We start from the raw sequence: 19,670 nt of genomic DNA on the forward strand, positions 1-19,670 counted from the left end.
ACCCACTCCAGGTTTGCTAGGGGTCAGCAAAGGAGAGGTGGCAAAAGGTCAAGTGGCACCCCCCAAACTCTGCAGTCACTCCTGAGCCCTGTAGCCTCAGCCAGACTCCTGCAGAGGCTGACCCCAGGGCCTCCACTCATCCTGCCTATACCGGATGGGAAACCATCGGAATTTGCCCATCGGCTCCTCAAACTGTGCAGCCTGTCCAACTCTCTACAGGGTGTCTGTCTTTGTGGACTTCACAAAGGAAATTTCTCACCTGTCAGACTCTTGGTATAATTGTTCCCTTCAATTGCACTCCTCTCTGTCCCCTCTCTGAAGAGATCTGGCATAAAATCATTACACTCAAAAAGCATATCCTACTTTACCCAAATCTCAGGAAGAATTCTTTTAAGAAAAGCCTGAGGTTGATGGCTATTATTCTCCACTGACAGAAGCATTAATGATGTGCTTAAAGATAACACGTTAAAGACATTTTCTTCTTGTGGAAGACCACCAGGAGAGGCGCTTTTCTTCTAACTGCCTTGGAGTCAATTACATGACAAGTGCTCACTCTATGAAGTCCTGTTGTTCAAAGTTCAGTAAATATCCTTAAGCAGAGAAAGCAATTACAGGTAACTGTTTCTGAATACACGGAGTGTCCGAACTATTCACACCAAAGCCTATGACAATCAGGGGCTTCAGAGGCGTTTCCGAAGTCAGCCACGTTGCTGAATGGTAAGTCTGCCACCTCCGATGTCCAAAGGCAGTGAACAATGCACAGAGAAGCACCTAAGAGTCCTGCAGGAGGGACATCATTTAGCAGGTCTGGCAGAGGCTCCTAGTCATCAAGTCACTCCTCTGCTCAGAAACTTTCCATGGCTTCCCATTGCCAAGACAAAGTTCAAACTGCGTAGTTGGGTATTGAACATCCTTCACAACCTGCCTCCTAGCCACCTTGCTAGCTCCTGCTCTACCAGAACTGACCATGTACAGCCGTCAGTCCTCTCTTCTCCCTTGTATTTCAGGCCCGCTCCTCACCCCTCCCATCATGAAGGCCCTCCTATGTCCACTCTAGCTGACACCGGTCACCTGAAATTCTGAAATGCTTTTCAACCAGTTCCAATTCTACAAACCAGAAGCTATCCCAACCATAAAAACGGTAACCATGTTTGACTCTTTTCAGCTTTGGAGGGGTGAGGGCTTCTCCCAGTGCTGACAATTTCCCTTGGAGCTCAGCAATTCTCCTATTTTCTGGAAGATGAAATGCTCTACATCTTCCAAGTCTGTGGTTTCTATTTCACCAAGTGGTGTCAGTGCTGATATAGTAACCTCCCATTTTTATTGAGCAGCACACAGTGTAATTGATGGCATCTGCTGGGGCTGATATTTTAAGTGAAGGCTATTCTCAGCTCTGCCTGCTCTCCCAGGACTCTGTACATAAATAGCCAACAGCAGCTATACCTGAGGTACAGGGTGGGGGGGGGGGGGCTTCTCAGCTAAGGTCCTCAATTATATGCTACAAAGTCTTGAGGTAGGATTCACCTAAGCAGATCTGATTTTCAAGTCTGCAAATCTAGAAAATGAGGGAGCTGGTGCATAGCTCGGCTGCTTATAGCTGCCATCGCTCCCAAGAGAGAAAAACCTGGCCGTTTTGGTTATCAGGTTTCAACACCACATTCTTTTTTGGTGTTCCAAGTTTCTGTGTTCATACCCAGAAACAAGCATTTACAACCCTGAGTGGCAAATGAGGCCCACCTTCACATATTCCCTTTCCCGATGTGTATTATTAAAACTAAAACTGTCTTCCCTCGATAAAATTTTTGCATTTGTTTGTAAAGCCTTGGGGAAGAGTTAACCTGGCAGCTTTTCAGGCAACATCTGATCCTTATAAGGCAAGGACCCATTTCTGGATCCAGACTGAAAAGAAACCATTCACTGCCACTGTCCTTTAGTTACCTCCCTAAGCACAAGCCAAGGGGGGAGGTTTCTAGAAGGGCTCACTTCTCAGGCACACAGAGAATGGCTTGCTCTTCAACATCAGTGTGCTTCCTAAGTGAAGGCATATCCTTTCAAAAGAAAGTTTTAGAAATTTTTGATGGGCAATTTCCCAATTATAAATGCCTTCAGAAGCTTTACTGTGAAGATTTGATTTTTGTTAAGAGTTATGAAAGAGTGAAGCCCTAAGGCACATCTAGCCCAGACACAGCTTTCAAAGGACAGCCTTCTCTGGCCCCTGCACACTTGTGCACAGGTGCGCTACACCCCCTCCCCCCACTGTACCCACAATGCTCCCCCACACACTGGTATCCCGCCAGCAGCGCATGCATTCCCCTGTGGAAGCTGACATTTGATCTCCCCTCTCCCCATTCTCTGTTTCTCCAAGAAGGATGCCACAGACTTTTCACTTTACCCCAGTAGCTGGCTTGTTGCTTGTGCACACAATAGAGGCTCAATAAATGTTTAGGCATGAAAGAATGCAAGTGTGCATGGATAAATAAAATCCTTCACTACCTGATGGCTTAAGTTCATGCTTATGTGGGCATTTTTAATGGCAGTTTGGATTAGAAGAAAACCAGAGTCCAGAAAGAGGGATCCATTAAAGTGACAAAGAAGAGGGCAGAAAGGGACACCCACCGTGCCTCATGCCAATGTATCACTTCATCTCTTTGCATGAAGTTGATCATCACAATCCTATCCAATGCTCTGGGGCTCCAGAACTGAAGCTGTCTCTCAGTAGCATCAAGCTCCAAGAATTATTAGGTATATTTTCCCTCCGAGTCTCAGCATTAATTGCACATATGTACTTGAAGCACAATCTGCATCATTTTCAGCAACAGGCTTTGTACCAACAGCAGCCATACATGCAACAATAGGAACGGGGGTGATACATGGCAGGTCCTCACTGTGTCTTAAATAACTCGCATGAGGATGCTGGTGGTGATTTATGCTGCCCGTCAGGACACAGGCGTTCTGTTTGTTGGTGTGAGTGGAACGAGTTCTCTGAGGACCAGGCTTAAACACTGCTAAAGCAACGGTTTAGACACTGAGGAACTGAATTAACAAAGGAATTATCAGTGCCCTTGAAAACCTCCGGGATTAACCTTTTCCTAGAGTGTTTCATTTTTAAGGCTCATGCGAATTGGGCATCATCTCCCAGCACAGCCTCTTCCATGAATGAAGAAGTCACTGGATTCAGCTGTACAAATCGTCCCCAGGTGAGTCTGATAACCATTTTCTATCTGGTGCTTTTTTGTTGTTGCTGTTCTTTCAACCAAAACAAAGAATCATTGTATCCCTGCCTGCCATGTACCTAGTTGCTGCACTACATGTAAAAGCTCAATAAAAGCCTGAGAAAGCCAAAAATAATAATAATAAAATAAAAAAAAAAACCTGTCAGTTCCATACATAGTCTTAGACATATAGTTAATTTGAGCAAATAAATTGTATCATCCCATTCAATCTGCTCCCCAAAATCTATAAAATAATATAGCTAGCTGGTGTTTGTGGGAACCCAGCATGCAAAATGAGACAGCATTCCCCATGGAACAAACAGCAAGAAATATCGCATCCTTTACCTTGGTCAAAGGGTTTGTTGGGATTCCAGTTCCTGAAATAATCATCCTATAAAAGGGAAAAAAAAAAAAAAACAGAAAACACAAATCAGATTTCTGGAAGCTTTCCAGATAACTGCATAAAACCTGCCATTCTCCCCACTCCCCCCAAACACAAAGGAAAACAGTAACAGCTTAGAAATCTTCTCCCCCAAACAGTCATTAACAAGCCATCAAAGATATCAATTGTCTTTTCAAATGCTTGTCATTTAAACAGTGTGGATTAAACACTGGGAATGGTAAAAACATTTCAATCTCATATGGAAACAGACTGCTCTTCTCTGTTTGACATATAAACCCAGACACCCCTAAGTGCAAGGTGTATTTGCTATCAATTATGCCGCAGGTAATGCCTGGCTGCTCTCACGTATGATTAAGCCTCGGTGTTTGTAACAGCTGATAATTCAACTGTCAACATTTCTTTTACATGGAGATGTGTAACTTTCAGTGCACACTTCCAATTTTCCAACACTAACCAAAACTAAAAACAGGAGGCCATTTAACTGCTAGAATTAACCACAGGCACACCTTATACTTAATACCGTATGTGCTGGGTGTGTAAAGATAAAAACAGGGCCTCCCCTGGTGGCACAGGCAGTTGAGTGCTGCGCTGTGAAGCTGTCCGCAGCCTCTGCAGCACGGGTTCGATCCCAGCCAGCCAGCAAGAATCCCACATGGCAAAGCAGACCTCCCCTATCTCGCCCACTGCACCCCTCAGCAGTTTCATCAGTCTGCCTGTTCTGTTCTCTGCTCTGTCTCTGGTGAATCCTCTCACCCTCCCATGCATCTGGCCTGTTCCCCGGTTCTTGTATAAAATAAATAAATCTTTTTAAAAAAAGGTTAAAAACAAAGGTCTGCCAATCTGGTCAATTCATACCCATGTCTTTCTCCCCCACAGCTTGTACACAATTCTGTGCTGCAGCTAGACACTTGTGACTCTGAAGCTTCCAGGGTCCCTCACATATCCAAAGTCACAGTAGCCTCTCCCTCACTTCTAATAACCCTTTCCTCCCCAACAATTTCTGCCTCTTCTTCCTCCAACTAGGTGCTCAGGCACCCCACTGGCCCCCGCCTCCCCCACTCTGGCAGCTAAATGGAACAGTTTGCAAGGTGAAGAGGCTTCCCCCATGTACATCAGCCACCACCACCCCCAACAAGGGTAGGGTCTGTGGCCCCTTTCAGTTAATTTCCTCCTAAAGAGACCCAAATTATTTTCTGTATGTGTTTTTGGCAGGTACTCTGCATGCTGAGACGGTTGCAGAAAGCTGTCCAAAATAAGGCCTCAATCTCTTTTCCAGAGAAGCTAATTTACATCAAAGTGCACAATTAGTTGAAATTATTGTCCACACCATCTCCTGCTGCCCTTTATCTCCCACAACATCTCCTGCGAATTTTATTGGTCTCTGTGTTGTTCAATTACCTGGCTTTATTAGATCCTTGTTGAGTTCACCTAAGCCCTTAAATAGATTTTAGGAAACTGGATTTAGAGTAAAATCAGAACATATTGCTTCTTGGGCACTGATTCCATTTTCCAGAGCATGAATAAACATGAACGGGTTCCTCTGGATCCCGGGGAGTCGGCATGTACTTATTTTTATCTCTGTGGAAGTGGCCCACTTTGTCCCGGCTTTAATTGGGAGGGGTAACTGGCCTTCTCCCCCATCTGGTTAGGCAGACTCTGAGGTCTCCACTATAAAATATCACTGAAAAAATTGAAAACCATCCCTCTGCCACATCTCGCTCCATTTCTTATTGTAAATACAATCCTGATCTTTTGAACTACGTGGTTTGAAAGTTAGCTCCAGTGTTATTTGATTCTATGTTAAGGATTGGAAGGTTTGTGGGGAACTCGGCACCTGATTTTTTAGTTTGATGCCCTGTGTGCTCTTAGAGCTAGACTCAACCAAGCGGCCAACATACTCTACTGTTCACAAGGGCAACAGAAGAGAGAAGCCAACATGAACTGATTCTCACCGCGGCCAACATACTCTACTGTTCACAAGGGCAACAGAAGAGAGAAGCCAACATGAACTGATTCTCACCACCAAGGGAAAATGAAACCAGAAACCTATCCTGCAATGGTGGTCGATCAATGCCTCTCCACACACAGAGGATGGGCATTCTGTAGATTGGCGATGCTGGAATCTTGTCAGGTATTTTCTGCTTAAATATGCTTTTCTAATACACGGAAGGCCTTGGAAACTTAGCTTGTGTATCCAACGGGGAAGGACTGGAGCCAAAGATGAGTTCCTTTACTTTAATTTCACATGTCACATTCTCTTTGATAGCAAAGGAAGGCTTGAGCCAGTCTCGAGAACTGAATATTCCCTAATGATTTCAACATACTCAGTAAGCTGGCTGGAATTTGAAGCATTCTTCTGGACCTTGTCACTTTTCAGGTTAACTGTAATTGCCACTTTTACATATATTTTAAGGAAAATCCCAGTTTTAAATATAAAACTTCTAAAAGCAGATATCTACATTAGAATATGTGAAACCATCATAAACGTAATATATTGCTTAATTGCTGCCAAAATGGGACAGCACACCTTCAGCGAAAGCTCATTACACAAAACAAGTACTTTAAAGGGCCCCTTGCCCAGCAGGGCCACGCAGGGAAGGAAGATGATTCTCTGCATGTGATGGCTTTCCCCTGCCTTAGGAACAGGGCATGCCAAAGCCAAAAGCCAATGAACCAGGAGACAATAAAATCATGGGTGTGTGTGTTTTGGCTACAGCTGAAAGAGAAACCTCATATTAAGTACAGTGATGACATGGGAAGGACTCTAGGCATCAGGGCCCCCTTGGGGGGTGAGTGATGAGCACAAGAGCGGGGGGCTTCTTAGCAGGCACTGTGACTGAATTCCGACTATGAGGTGCCGGAGCACAGAGATCACATGTCCACACTGTACTGCCAGGTCCTGACTGGACTGCAATTGTGGCCAGTCCAAGCCAACTGGGCTGTACTGACCAGTTCGCTCAGCCTCTGCTGGAATATCTAGTGAGGTAGCAGCCAACCCCATGCAGAAGATGCCAGCGATGAAAGAATGCCTGTTCCAGCACTTCACCGCTTGAGAACGTGCTCATCCCTGGGGCTTAGTTCACAACCAGGATGCTCAAAGGACATAAGCATAGCTGGCTCTCTCCTGGACCAGCAGCCTATCATCACGAGGCTGGGGCCTAAGAACCAGAGCCCAGCCCAGCTTTCTGCAGGGCCTAAACCCTAAAGCCCCAGCCCACCTTTTCCTTTATCTTATTTTCTGCCTAATAAAATACATGTAGCACATATTTTACATTGTCCTGAAACAGACCCATGACTTCCCGTGCTACAGACACCGCTATCAGCTTCTACCAGTTACAATACTATGCAGGTCATGTGTTGCACCCCAACACCCCAGAGTTACACCATTTCAGTGTGTTCCTGCTTCAGTGACTCCCGAGTCCTGTCCAGACTCCAGAGAAGAGCAGGACTTTAAGAACCCTCACCTCTGCTCCTCTTTCTGGTGCAATAGAACTGCAGCCTATTCAGAAACAGACTGTGGTGGGCGGCCTATGGATGTGTCCATCACACTTGCCTGGACAGTTATCTGTCTGCGTTGCACTCTTTACTGCTAATGGTAACAGCCAATGGTGAGGTTTTTAAAAATGACTCACAAGGATCTGAAACACAATTCATTTTTGAAATATACACCTAAACAGGAAGATGCACATCAAATACAGTAATTTATTAAACTAATTTACAGCGGTGCATCATGCAAGCTGAGGAAGGAGCAGGAAGACTGCGTGGGTACTTTCTGGCTGCAGGAACTGCATGCTGTAGTGATCTCAGACCTTTGCTGGGTGGACAACAGTCTCCCTCTAAACTACACCACCACCTAAATGAAAAATCAGTCAAATTTTAGGGCCTATGAAGATCTGAAAGAACCTTTACATATAAAAAGAATTTCAAACTTGAGTATATTGACTTCTCTCCGAAATATGAAACATAGGAGGGCAATGTGAAGTCATCGTTGGAGAGCATGACAAGTCAGCATACACAGTGCGGTAAGAAAATGACAGATCATGACATGCTTAGGATGCAGAGGAAGGAGGTGGTGCTGGTGGCAGAAGAAGAATCAAAAACTGGGAAAGAACATGGCCCCAATTATTGTTTTATCCTTCACTGCTGATAAATACAGATAAAACCATATCCCTCCATTTATCTCACTAATTAACTATCCCCCACAGTATAGGACTGGGTCCTTTGGAAGTGTTCACACCCAGGGCCGGTACAAAGGAATTTATGATTTTGGGTTTTTAACTACTTTGGAGATATTCTGGTTTGATAGACATCCATGGGAAAGGAGATCTGTTTAAAATATAGGTATACATAACACATTATCACTTCTAATAATTATTAATAGACACAATATTCATTATATCTAATGTTATGTTTTATGCAATATACATAAACATAACTTGATACAGATTATACATTTTATATATAACAATATATTAATAAAATGCGTAAGTAACTGTATAACTTAATAACACACGTTTGTGTAGGTCAAACACTATTCTGCTCTATAACACATCTTCCAAAAATAAATCTTTAAGTCTCCCAAACACAAAAGGATGTTATCTGGGTGACTGGCTCTCTCCCTCATGGATGATCTGTGGTTCCTGCCCCTGTTCTGCCACTGCTGCAGAAGAGCTGGTGCAATTCAGTGCAAATCCTCCCCAGGGACTCTCCTTTAGAAAGGTGCTTATTTGAGCTCTAAAGCAGACTCTGAGGAAAAGACTGGGTGACAGAACCAAATGGAAACCACTTTTGAAATCCAACTGCTTCGCTTCCACTTATGAAGATGATGATGTAATTTATTATATACCTTACAGCTACAGTTACTGCAGATCAAAGACAGTTAGCTCACATGGAACAGATCATTTCTCCTTCATGCATATTTTAGCTAAGTTGTTTGAACCCTGCAGTTCGTCTGAAGATTACCTGAGATAATACAAATTACCAGCCTAGATAATATGCGGTAGCCTCATTTGTCTCGACCAGCAGCAAGCAACAGAGCCCAGCACAGAGGGAGTAAGGTGAAGTGAGGGCAGGCAGCCTTTCTGGGTGATGTGCAGCACCCCCTGTAGATAAATACAGAAGGGAAAAGCACTGCTCTGCGAGGTCACTGCTCTGCATTAAAACTGGGTGCTAGCTACTATGGAGCAAGCTACTATGCAGCTGAACCCAAAACCTTAGAAAGAGATGAGGGACTGCGGGCGAATCTTTCTCAAAAGGATTCAGTGCAAATTAGTAGTTCAATTAATTTTCACACTACTTAACCGGGGAGAACAGGAAGAGATGGTGGGCGGGTAGGAAGAGCTTTTCTAAAATGAAAACATAAGTCACTGGAAAAGCGTGCACCTCGGTGTGCCATGGAAATCCCTACTAATGAAGGGAGGTACGAAACATTCCATTTCCTGGGAAAGGCGCTTGATTCCCACACAACCACCTCATCTCACCTATTTTCAGCCATAGCTCTGGGCACACAATTTACTGTCATTCTGCTCTCAGGTAGCCCAGTTCTGCCCATCCCTAGCCTAGGGCACTAGTAAAAATCCTTTGAATGAATCAACTTAACCAACTGATCCAGCTTGGGGTGATTTAAGACGTTGCCCCTGTCTCTTCCCTCTACAGATTCCAGACACCAGGGACTAGGAGCTTTGTGCATCAACCCATTTCTACATGCCATGTGACCCCTACACAGCTGGGCCCAAGCCACTCCTGAGCAGGATGGGCCTTACTTACCTGCATGTTGCCCAGGGCATCTCTCGACAGGACACACTGAATCCTGGACTGTACCAAACCTAAGAAAGCTGTGCCAGCTATTATATCTCCATATCCCCGTGAAGCTCCTGTAATTGTAACTGGTGTGTGTGAGGACAGGTGGGTGTATGTTTATACACAGACTTTAAATCACTTTCTCTTGGATAGAGCAATTCTTTGATAAATTGGTCTGACATTTGGTATAAAGTCCTGCAGGCCTTAGACAAAATGATTTAGAAAATAACAATGTCAGTTACTCTGCTCTTTCAATAAATAACCCACCAGTAAAACACAGATAATAACTGACAATCATACTTGTACTGTAACTAATGAGAAAAGATAAAGCAGCAAATGGACTGTTTATATGCATTTGATAAATTGCATCCCCTGGATATACCAATGAAAAATAAATGTGTGCAGTGCTGGTTCACTGAACTAAAACAAATATTTACCACTGAGATTTAGGATACAGAATGAAATTTACATTTTATTTGGCAACTATTTTGATTCTATGTCTACATACAGTTGAAAAGTTAAAAACCTACCTCAACTTCCTGAGTACGAAAGCATTATAAATGAGAAAAAATAAAAGAAGCACATCAAACAATAGGCAGGAATGTAAACATTTTTGATAATTGCATCAAAATTTCAAATTATCATAACATTAGAAAGGTATAAGCAGGTATTCTCCCTTAAGCCACCCCCCATCAATCCCTCAAAAAGGTCACATCATTCACTAAGTTCCTGGGAAACTTTAGACTTCCAGGTGAATTAACTGAGGGCAGGGGCGGGGAGATAGAAATTTCTATGTGTTCTAGTGATTGTGCCATTACTGTAGAAGAGCTAATAAAATCACTGAGAAATCCAACGAGTACAGTCGTTGGGAAATTCAAATGAATCATTTCCTGAGACATTGGTCCAAAGGGTGAAATTCAGTAAAAATCTTCAGATGACATGAGACCAAGAGTGAGAGCACTTTTACATTTCTGCAAAGAAATTCTTTTAATTTGCAGCTGCAAAATAGCTTGAAGAGGTACAAAACTGGATTGTCGTGGCCTATCTAGTTACTTACAGGATCATAACTGGCGCAAACACCCCCCATCTCTTTAGGAGTTTGTCCATCCAAGTTCAGATGAAGGGAAGCACTGACCTGTTCTTTTCTCAAAACAAAGACTGAGTCTGAAGGTTCCTGCCCAAAATGAGGTTCTGCCTGTGTTTCCCCTGGAAATATGAATGGGCAAACGAATTTGCAATCAAACTCCAACCAAGACAAGGGGTATCTCTTCGAATCAAAACCACTCAAACCTTTACCTCATGAGCAAAAATTTATTTCACTATTGTCAAGCACACAGAATTACTCAAAAAATAAAAGGTGTACACATTTGTGTTCAACGCCAGAGGTTTCTGGATGTCCCGGGAACACTGAGAAACAGACTTTGCAGAAATGGTATGTTTAAAATGTCAACAAGGTGAAATTTATGCATTTCAATCTTACCAGTTAAACCCAAGTGAAAGGAGACACAATGCACCTGAGAAAAATAATTATGAAATACTTTTAAATGCATGTCACTTTATTAGCCTCATGTGTGAAGAGTGACTTGGGGGGTAAATTCCATGAAGTCCAAAAACTTGAGCGGCAGGCAGGCACATCTCTGCTTACAGGCCCCATTCTCTAACACTGAGCAACGCTGTCTATTAAGGAAGGCAGCACTTAGCCCACAGAGCTGCTGTCAGCACCCAGTGAGGCGTCCTGAACCTTGGCTCGGTAGCCAGGATCACAGGAGTCCATTCAACTTCCAATGATGGGTAACTATACTCTGATAAGGGGATTAACTGGGTCTGTTCTGAACAGGCAAAATTTCTGCTTAAATATCAATTCTGTCAGAAAACAGATGAACCCTGAAAAGGTTCATGTCATTTGTGCACCAAACAAGGCCCTTGCCATCTTATAACACGTAAGCCTGCACTTCACAGAAAGTACAAATTATACACATCTGAGGCCCAGCTTTGCCAAGTGTCACAAATGACAAAATAAATAGGGTCTTTCCTCTTCTGAAAATTTGTACCTTACCTAACTCTACCATAGGCTGGGGGACCGCTGTACGGGCAGGTGCCACCTTTGAGAGTAAAAGATACCAGCTACTATCGTGGCACCCCTCCCACCCATCTATGCTGCTGCCTACGAGGTGCCCACCACAGGGTTCTCATCCTTGACTGGCCACCAGGGAATTGTGGCTCCACCCAGGAGATCCCTACTTAGAGCTCTCGGGTGTGGCTGCCATAATGGATTTTTTAAAGTTCGCCAGATGATTCTAATGTGTAGCTCCCATTGGCTAAAGGAAGCCACACACTAACTCAACACAGTCATAAGAGATGGTCAGGCCCAGCACAGACGACAAGCCAGGAGGGTCCCTCAGAGGCCTTCTCCCCCAGTGTCCAGAGCTTCTAGTCCTGTCTCCAACTTCCGCTCTCAGGCCCGGTGCCAACACACCCCCAGCTGAGTGGAGGAGGGCGCCTCTGCCTTCCAGCTGCTGACGCAGGAACTCGGGTTCTGGCTGACTCGTCCTCCTTACCCTTTGCCACTCTGGCAATGACCAGGCCCCCAGCTGGAATGCTCCTGTGTCCCATTTTTCTGTATCCATGCACCCTCTCCCTTGGTCCAGGCTTCCACAGCCTCCCCTGGGTCACATCACGTGCCCTCAGCAACCTGGGCATCCCTTGGCCCCACCCAGTTCTCCTCCCCGCTGGTCCTACAGAGGACTTCTGAAGGGACGTTCTGGTCACATCATGCACCTGCTAAAGTCCTCCAGTCATTCTCCAGGTTAAAGCCACACTCACTGACGGCTCACAGGACCTTGCAAGGTGCTGCCTGCTGAGCCTTCCTTTCTCCCTGGGCTACACCCCAGCTCACGCGTTTCATTCCAGCCACCAGTGGACTTTCCCTCAGTCCTGCAACAGCCCTTGCCTTCTTCACCCTGCAAAACTCTGCACACACTATTCCTTGTCTGCCTGGAACATCCTTCCTCATCCTCTGGTTAATATCTATCATCCTATCAAATACCAGTTTAGACGATGCTCTTCGTGGGCAGCCCCTCCTATTCCCAGAGTCTCCCTGCCCTAGGTGTCTCTGCCGTGTTGTCCACAGCCCCGTTGTCCACAGAGCACTGACCTGCCGGGGCTGCAACAGCAGGTCACTCCGTGCCACTCAACCACACAGAAGCCAGCCACCCAGACTGGGGGCTAGGCACCTTTTTTAGGAGCCTCCAGGGCTCAGCCCAGTGCCTGATATGAAAGAGGTGCTCTGCAAGAGTCTACCAGATGAATAAAGAGAATAAGTCAACCTCTGTGGCTTTTAAACAGTTGCAGTCTCTTGAGCTGCAGCTGCCCCAATATATTCTCCTCAGACTCAAACCTGCAGGCGGTGTGACCATGGGTTTCTGAGCAAGGTAAACAGGCAAATCCCTTAAAGGTGACTGGGACTGGGGCAGTACCGAGTCTAGGACGAGCAGAAATGACTTCAAAAGGTCTTAGAGGGTCCCACAAAGTTGTGCAGGAGGAGGACAGGTGGACTTCTGCCCAACATTGTCGCCCCCAGTCTCCTGCCCAAGCCACCCCAAGGAACAAGCAAGGCTTCGTGAGTTGCCTGAGCTGAAATCAGATGCAAGATTCAGGGCTTGCAGTCCAGCTGAAGTTCAAATCAGAAAGTTGAAATCAAATTCAAATATCAAAGTGATAGGAACATTAACAGTAATCACCAGTAATAACAGCAACTACCCTTTTTTGAGCGGTCACAGCATGTCAGGTACGGTGCAAACCCTCGTCCTGTATTCCCTTTAAACCTTCCACTAACCTCCGAGCAGGTGCCACTGTATCCCTCTGACAGAGCTGGGGAACCTGAATTTTATTTTATTTATTTATTTATGCATACAAGAACTGGGGTACAGGCCAGACGTGGGGGGAGTGAGAGGAGTTGCCAGAGACAGAGTGGGGAACAGAACAGGCAGATTAACTGAAATGCACTGCTGAGGGGAGCAGTGGGCGAGACAGGAGAGGTCTGCTGCACCATGTGGGTTGCTCCCTGGCCAGGGATCAAACTCGTGCTGTAGTGGCTGTGGACAGCTTCATAGGTTGCATCTTAACCCCTTGCACCACCAGGGAGGCCTCAGAACCTCAAGTTTAGAGTGAGGAAATCACCACACGAGGTCATAAGGCTACAGAGCAGCAGAACTAGCATTTGAACTCAGTCTTGCCCGACTCCCAAGACCATGATCTCGCCACCACAAACCCTGCTTCAGCAGCATTCAGTGAAGACTTAAGTCCCTGGAGAAAGAGGTGGGGCTAAGGCCTCCCTGGTGGCACAAGGGGTTAAGCACAGCACAGCACCGTGAAGCTGTCCATAGCCTCTGCAGCACGAGTTCGATCCTTGGCCAGGGAGGTGACCCACATGGCACAGCAGACCTCTCCTACTCACCCAATGCTCCCCTCAGCAGTGTGTTTCAGTGGATCTGCCTATTCTGTTCCCTGCTCTATCTCCGGCAAATCCTCCCACCCCTGACCCTCTGGCCTGTACCCCAGCTCTTGTATGCATAAATAAATCTTTGAAAGAAGAAAAAGAAGAAAGGAGACAGGACAACCACCCTATGGAGGCAGACATGATGCCAGCAGGAGATGCCAAGGGATGGAAAAAGAGCACAGGCAAGATGCCTCCCAACAGGTTCTCTTGACCACTGCTGGGACTCAGAGGAGCGTGCCTGAGCCTTAGCTTTCCCATCCCATGGGGAATGGAGTCATCCAGCTCACAAAGGCTTTATGAGGGCAACAGCAGCAAAACCACCTGTCATGCACCTGGCTCAGGAAGGCAGGCAGGGCACTTCCCCCTAAAAGTCCCACCCTCCCCTGGGCTTCAGAATCACAGCTGGGAGTCTTGACCATCAGCAGCTTCCGGGAACAGGCCCGAAGAGTTGCACCGAGCAACCCCCCAGCACTCAAACCTGTCTGCCACTAGCACTATCTCGAGACAGATCAAAGTGGAGCGGCCACCGCCACATCAATGCACTGCAGGGAGGAGATGGCACCGGTCATCACTCTGGCAACCTACTGCCACAGACTTCGCATGCAATTTTCATTAGCTGCACAGTTTGGCATGTTACAGTTCCTCCCTGCCTGTCATTCAGACTCTTCTCTTGGGAGGAACATCTAGGAAAGGAAGCAACAAAAGCTTCCTTAACTGTATGAAAGTGTCCTAGAGGTCACCCTGCCCACCTGCCCTGCATCCTGAGGCTCTGGTAAGCCAGCCTGCCGGAGTCAACACTGCTGACCACAATTTACTGCTACAACCAGCAGCAGGGCTTCCATGCAGCAGGGCAGGTGAACCCTCTCTGCAGTCCAGATACTGCTAATAAACAGAGCATGTCACAGGGTTAGAAGGAGGCTGAAGGCCCTCCCGGGACCATCCTCCCAAAGGCTGCCAGGCCAGACACACAGTGGCTCATGGAGAAGAAACACCTTTCTTTTCTAACAGCTTTCATGCTGCTGTGATTGATCTAACCCAGTCTCCTCCCCCCAGTGTTGCCAAAAACACACTTGGGAGATTCAAGAGACTTAGAGAGATGACTAAAAAGCATTCAGCCAGGCCCTACACTTGAGACCTGCTCCCCCGGCGCCATGGACAGGTAGACGTCATGTGACAAGGTGGCGCGCCCAGCAAATCTACTGCAGAACTGTCACTATGTGCACATCTCCCACAGCAGCAGTTCAGTCCACACTACTGGGGGTACAATATGCTGGCCGATTTCAGGCACCTCCCCGCCTGGCCATGCTCATTTAGAACCTGGGGCACCCATAAAGACAGAGGGAGACTGAAGTTGATAAAGGAAGCAGGGCGCAGAGGTTGGAGGACCGCAAAGCCTGATGAAACATCCAGACTCAAACTACAGCAAGCAGGCCCCGGAGACCGACGTCATCAATGTGGTAATTTCTGAAACTGGACTCGCTGAGCATGGGATGGACGAGAGACCGTCCAAAGGAAAGCAGAGAAGTTCACTCTATGTGTGCCCAGTACTCACGGATGAAGCATCTGCCTTGGGCTTAAAAAAAAAAAAATCCGAGGAACACCCAGCCTTACCTTCAGGAAGCCCAGTCTTGCTAAGGGAGAGAAATGTAGCTGAAATGTAAGCAGATGAAGTGTAACATTACCTGGTAATGAGGTCATGATAAAAAACAAAAACTACAGGAACACAGGCGAGGAAGCCACCCACACTCCTCGGGCCAGGGCGGACACTGCCGAGGAGGCGGCATCAAGCTGGGTTTGGGTGGACACCATTTCCACCCAGGTGAGGAGCACGCGGTGGGGGTGGGGTGCAGACGGGCACAGCAGGTGCAGAACCAGCACGCACAATGAGCATGAGCACATGGTTTTGCTCCGACAGTCCTTAGCTCAGGCAAAAAGCAATGACCCCTTGTCCTGTTGAAGCCACCGAGATAGAAGACACGAGACCCTTGACAGTTTTGCTCAGGATCACCACACGCTCTGCCTTCTGCTCTAGACTAGGCGGCTCTGTAGTTACATTGGCTGTTCACTGGGGATGATGCATCCCATCATTAAAACTGTCCACACTCGCCCGCAGCATGCCACCTGGGAGGAGGGCTGGCGTGCACCCTAGCCCTCCCAAACTCATCGGCAAGAGCTGCCAGGCCACCTGTGAGGCACGTATGTGATTATGAACCACAACAGGAACCAGCAGGATCCTCTGTATGCCTGCCCCTCTCTCCCTCCTGCAGAAGCACACGGCCAGCTCGCTATACCTTCCCGTTATCGGGTAACACGACTTCCCACTGATGACAAAGGCCATGCCATGTGAGCTTGTTCTGAGAACTAGGACACTGAAGGTTCCCCCACCCAAGTCTGGGAAGATGATGAACAACCTCTTGCTCTCACTGAGCCTTTGAAACATCCCACTCTTGTTTGCAGGGGACAAAGACAGGAAGAGGAGATGAATAACCGGGGTTCCCCTGTACCCACCTTTTAAGATCAGAATCCTCCAAGGCAAAATTTTCAGGTGATACCATTTATACAGTAACAAAATACACATCAATAAGGACATATTTATTTCTTTTGGAGAAGCACTCAGTCCCCAAACACCATGTAACACTTTTATGTTTACCCTCTCTTTGTATTTATTATTTGTGGGATAACAGGAATGTTAATAACACAAGTCCCTTACAGTCCTAAAATTCAATTATTCTAAATGTGTCAAATAATAAATCAAATATGCCTGAAAGCTCTGTGTAAATTAAACAGGCATAATTATTATACACTAGCTAGTACTAGAATGTACTGGAATACTCCAAGGTGGACCAAAGCAGTAAGTTGGTTTTATGCCAATTTTATTTCTGCTTCTAAAAGACACAAGTATGAACACAAACCACAACTATGTCCTAAATCTTCAAAATTGCTTTCCTATTAAATAGCTTTTGAACATTAAAGACAAGAGTCCAGTTGGGTTTTTTCACATGAGGCCCAGAGCTATTGAGACAATCTCTTGAAGAAGAAAAAAAACAAACAAACAAGTTAAAACTGTTTAGCCAAATCCCCTCCTGAAGAGAGTTGGAGACTCCTAGACAAAGGTCAAGCCTTTGGGGAGAAAACAGAAAACCAAGAATCAGAAAGGAGAACAAAACAGGCAAGAGTGATGACTTCATTCATTCCCTCCCACTTCATACCCCCTTGGAGCCCAAAGCGGCCATCAGCGGCCTACGGAGGAGAAGGAGCAACACTCCAATGTGGGCGAAACAGGACACATGTAAAGCGGCTGCCGAAGGGCGCCTGCGCCCTGGATATTACGACTGACCTTCTCACTTACCCTCTTCGTGGTGACATTCTCTAGGTATCTAAACCATTCTCGAATAATGTCAGAAGAAAGGGGATAAAATATGGAAAAGACCACAGGAAAAAAACAAAATGTAATCATGGTTTTCAATGGCGGCGGGGTGGGGAGGATGTGAACCTCCTCTTATAGCTTTGACTTTATTATCTTTCAACTTCTAAAAATAGCATGGATAGTTGATAAATTTGTATATTCATCCACTGGCTCATTCAATCATTATTCATTCCAAGTCCTATGGGTTAGGGAAAATGAAGACAGCACTACCTTCACCTTTGCAGGCGGGGAGACTAGACCACAGAGGCAAAATCCTTTTCCCGCACGCTCACACAGCACAGTGCATGGTGTAAGAACCATGTACACCAGCAGCTTAGATTGAGACATGGATCCACAGCCCTGACCCAAGAAGGAAGAGCTTCCGAGGCCATAACTTAGGGAATGTCCAGGAACACTTGCAGGCTGTTAAGTAGAACCACAGACCCTCTTAATCAGTCTGCTCTGACCTAGCAGACTGAGTGGGGCCACCACTCACTCACTCCATTTTTCCTGGCATTTTTGCTCCTCTATTAAAGAATGAAAGATCTGGAATAAGCAGAGGGTGACCCCCAGCTTGCTCACTGTCAGACAGCCCAAGGCTCCTGCCAGAACCTCCAGGAGCAGAGCCCAAAGCTTACAGCGGGAATCATACATTTACCCACAAGGTCCTGACAGCACTGGCAACAAACCCAAATTGTGACTCAATTTCATGAGGCATTCAGACTCAGGCATTCAAGACTCTGATTTACCAGAGGGACACACAAATCACAGTAGCAGAATTTGAATGAGAGGCACCTCGTCAGGGCTGCCTGCTGGAATTATTTGGGAACAATAATGGGTTACTTTGGAGCTGCCCCTCAAAGTCTCCCACATCCATCTCTCGGGCCTCTCTTTTCACAAAACAGCTCTCAACCCAGCTTGGTGCACACACCGGTAGTTCTGCTTCCCAATCTGAAACACAGCAAGCATAAAGGTCTCCGAGGAGTCTTGTGACTCGTAAATTCTCTCGACTCTCCACTGCCACTGCCCAAATGAGGCTGGGCAAGCAATTCAATCTCTGCGAGCTTCAGTTTCCTCATCTGTAAAGTAAGGATGATCGTGGCTACTCCACCCTGCCGCCTGGGAGGGTTTTAAGAGACTCAGTTACCCACCACCTAACAACACTTCAATCATGAAGATCCACATACAGACAGTGGTCCTGAGAGACAGCTCAGGTGGAGAGCAGGCTAGACCAGCTGGGTTTGTGTGATCATGCTCCAAGATGCAGCACAACGACGATCTCATCAACGATTCACTTCCCAGAAGGGAGCCTCATCATACGTGGCGCATGACAGCATATGCGTGATGGCCAGTGCCCAGGTCTGCACCATAAATGGTAACTGCAATTTCTAATTGACCTCAGCGTATCCTCTGCTGTAAGCTGATAACAGAGTTTTAAAAACAGACCATTAGTGTCCTCTGGATTAGTGTATTTGTGATGTTGCCATCCTGACTCTGAGGAGATTTTTAAGAAATCAACTCTGGGTGATGACTGCTTTGGAAAAGCAGCAGCCTCTGCTCTGTGCACAACTGTAAATAAAATGCCACTTAAGTAATCACATTACTCACAGCTTAATGCATGTGATCCAGAGCTGCAAGCAGGCACGTGTGTGTGATGGATTTCTCATTATCTGTCGCCTGCCACTGCAGTCCATCCACCCGTCTGCAGGCGCCCTGGCTGGGAACGTCTACATTAGCTGCTGATGGGCCCAGCACTCCTGCTATCAGTGGGAGCAGATACAGCAGGAAGGAGGCAATGCCTTCATAATAAGGTGATAATACAGAGAGACATGTTTGCTTGGGGAAGAGCTAGCAGGTTCTAAGTCAGCCATTAAAGGTCCCTTCCTCTGCTCGCAGGGGCTCCCAAAATCATTCGGGTCAGAGGAAATCTCTAGCTTAATTCTCCCAGCTCCTGCCAGGTAGGGATGGCAGGCCCCCCGAAGTGGGAACAGAGGCGATTTTGGGCTCCATAGTACCGAGTGTCAGACCAACCACCCAAGGAGAGCCCTGGGCAACAGGGCATGAAGCGACCTCCTGTCCAAGGAGGGGCTCCAAAATCCCAGGGTTTTCCACTTAAATACAGCTGCCCTGAAAATTGCCAAGAAATACTGGGATATGTTAGGTGCTTAGATTATTTATGCTCTGGGTAAATTCAGAACTTCCAAAAAAGTGACACCTTAACCCAACTGCACCCACTAAATCCACTTATGCCCTACAGATGTGGAGGCTGATTGGGGCCTAGGCTACGTCACCCCCAAGGAAGGATGTGAGGGTCTGTTCTCAATGTTAAGTCCAGATTCATGGAAGCACTTG

The 19,670-nt window shown here is 46.4% G+C and overlaps 1 protein-coding gene across 1 annotated transcript in view; it reads right to left on the minus strand.

Annotated features, from left to right (window-relative positions):
- The window catches only part of SPOCK1 (SPARC (osteonectin), cwcv and kazal like domains proteoglycan 1), a gene marked incomplete at both ends in the record, with an annotated part of 495,764 nt that overhangs the window by 266,864 nt on the left and 209,230 nt on the right, over window positions 1-19,670 (minus strand). The window contains one exon of the mRNA XM_084252839.1: window positions 3,558-3,603. Within this exon, the coding sequence (XP_084108965.1) occupies window positions 3,558-3,603 (46 nt within the window). The remainder of the gene's footprint in view (window positions 1-3,557; window positions 3,604-19,670) is intronic.

The sequence above is a fragment of the Talpa europaea genome (assembly GCF_964194135.1).
Source record: "Talpa europaea genome assembly, chromosome: 13".
NCBI classification, from domain to species: Eukaryota; Metazoa; Chordata; class Mammalia; order Eulipotyphla; family Talpidae; genus Talpa; species Talpa europaea.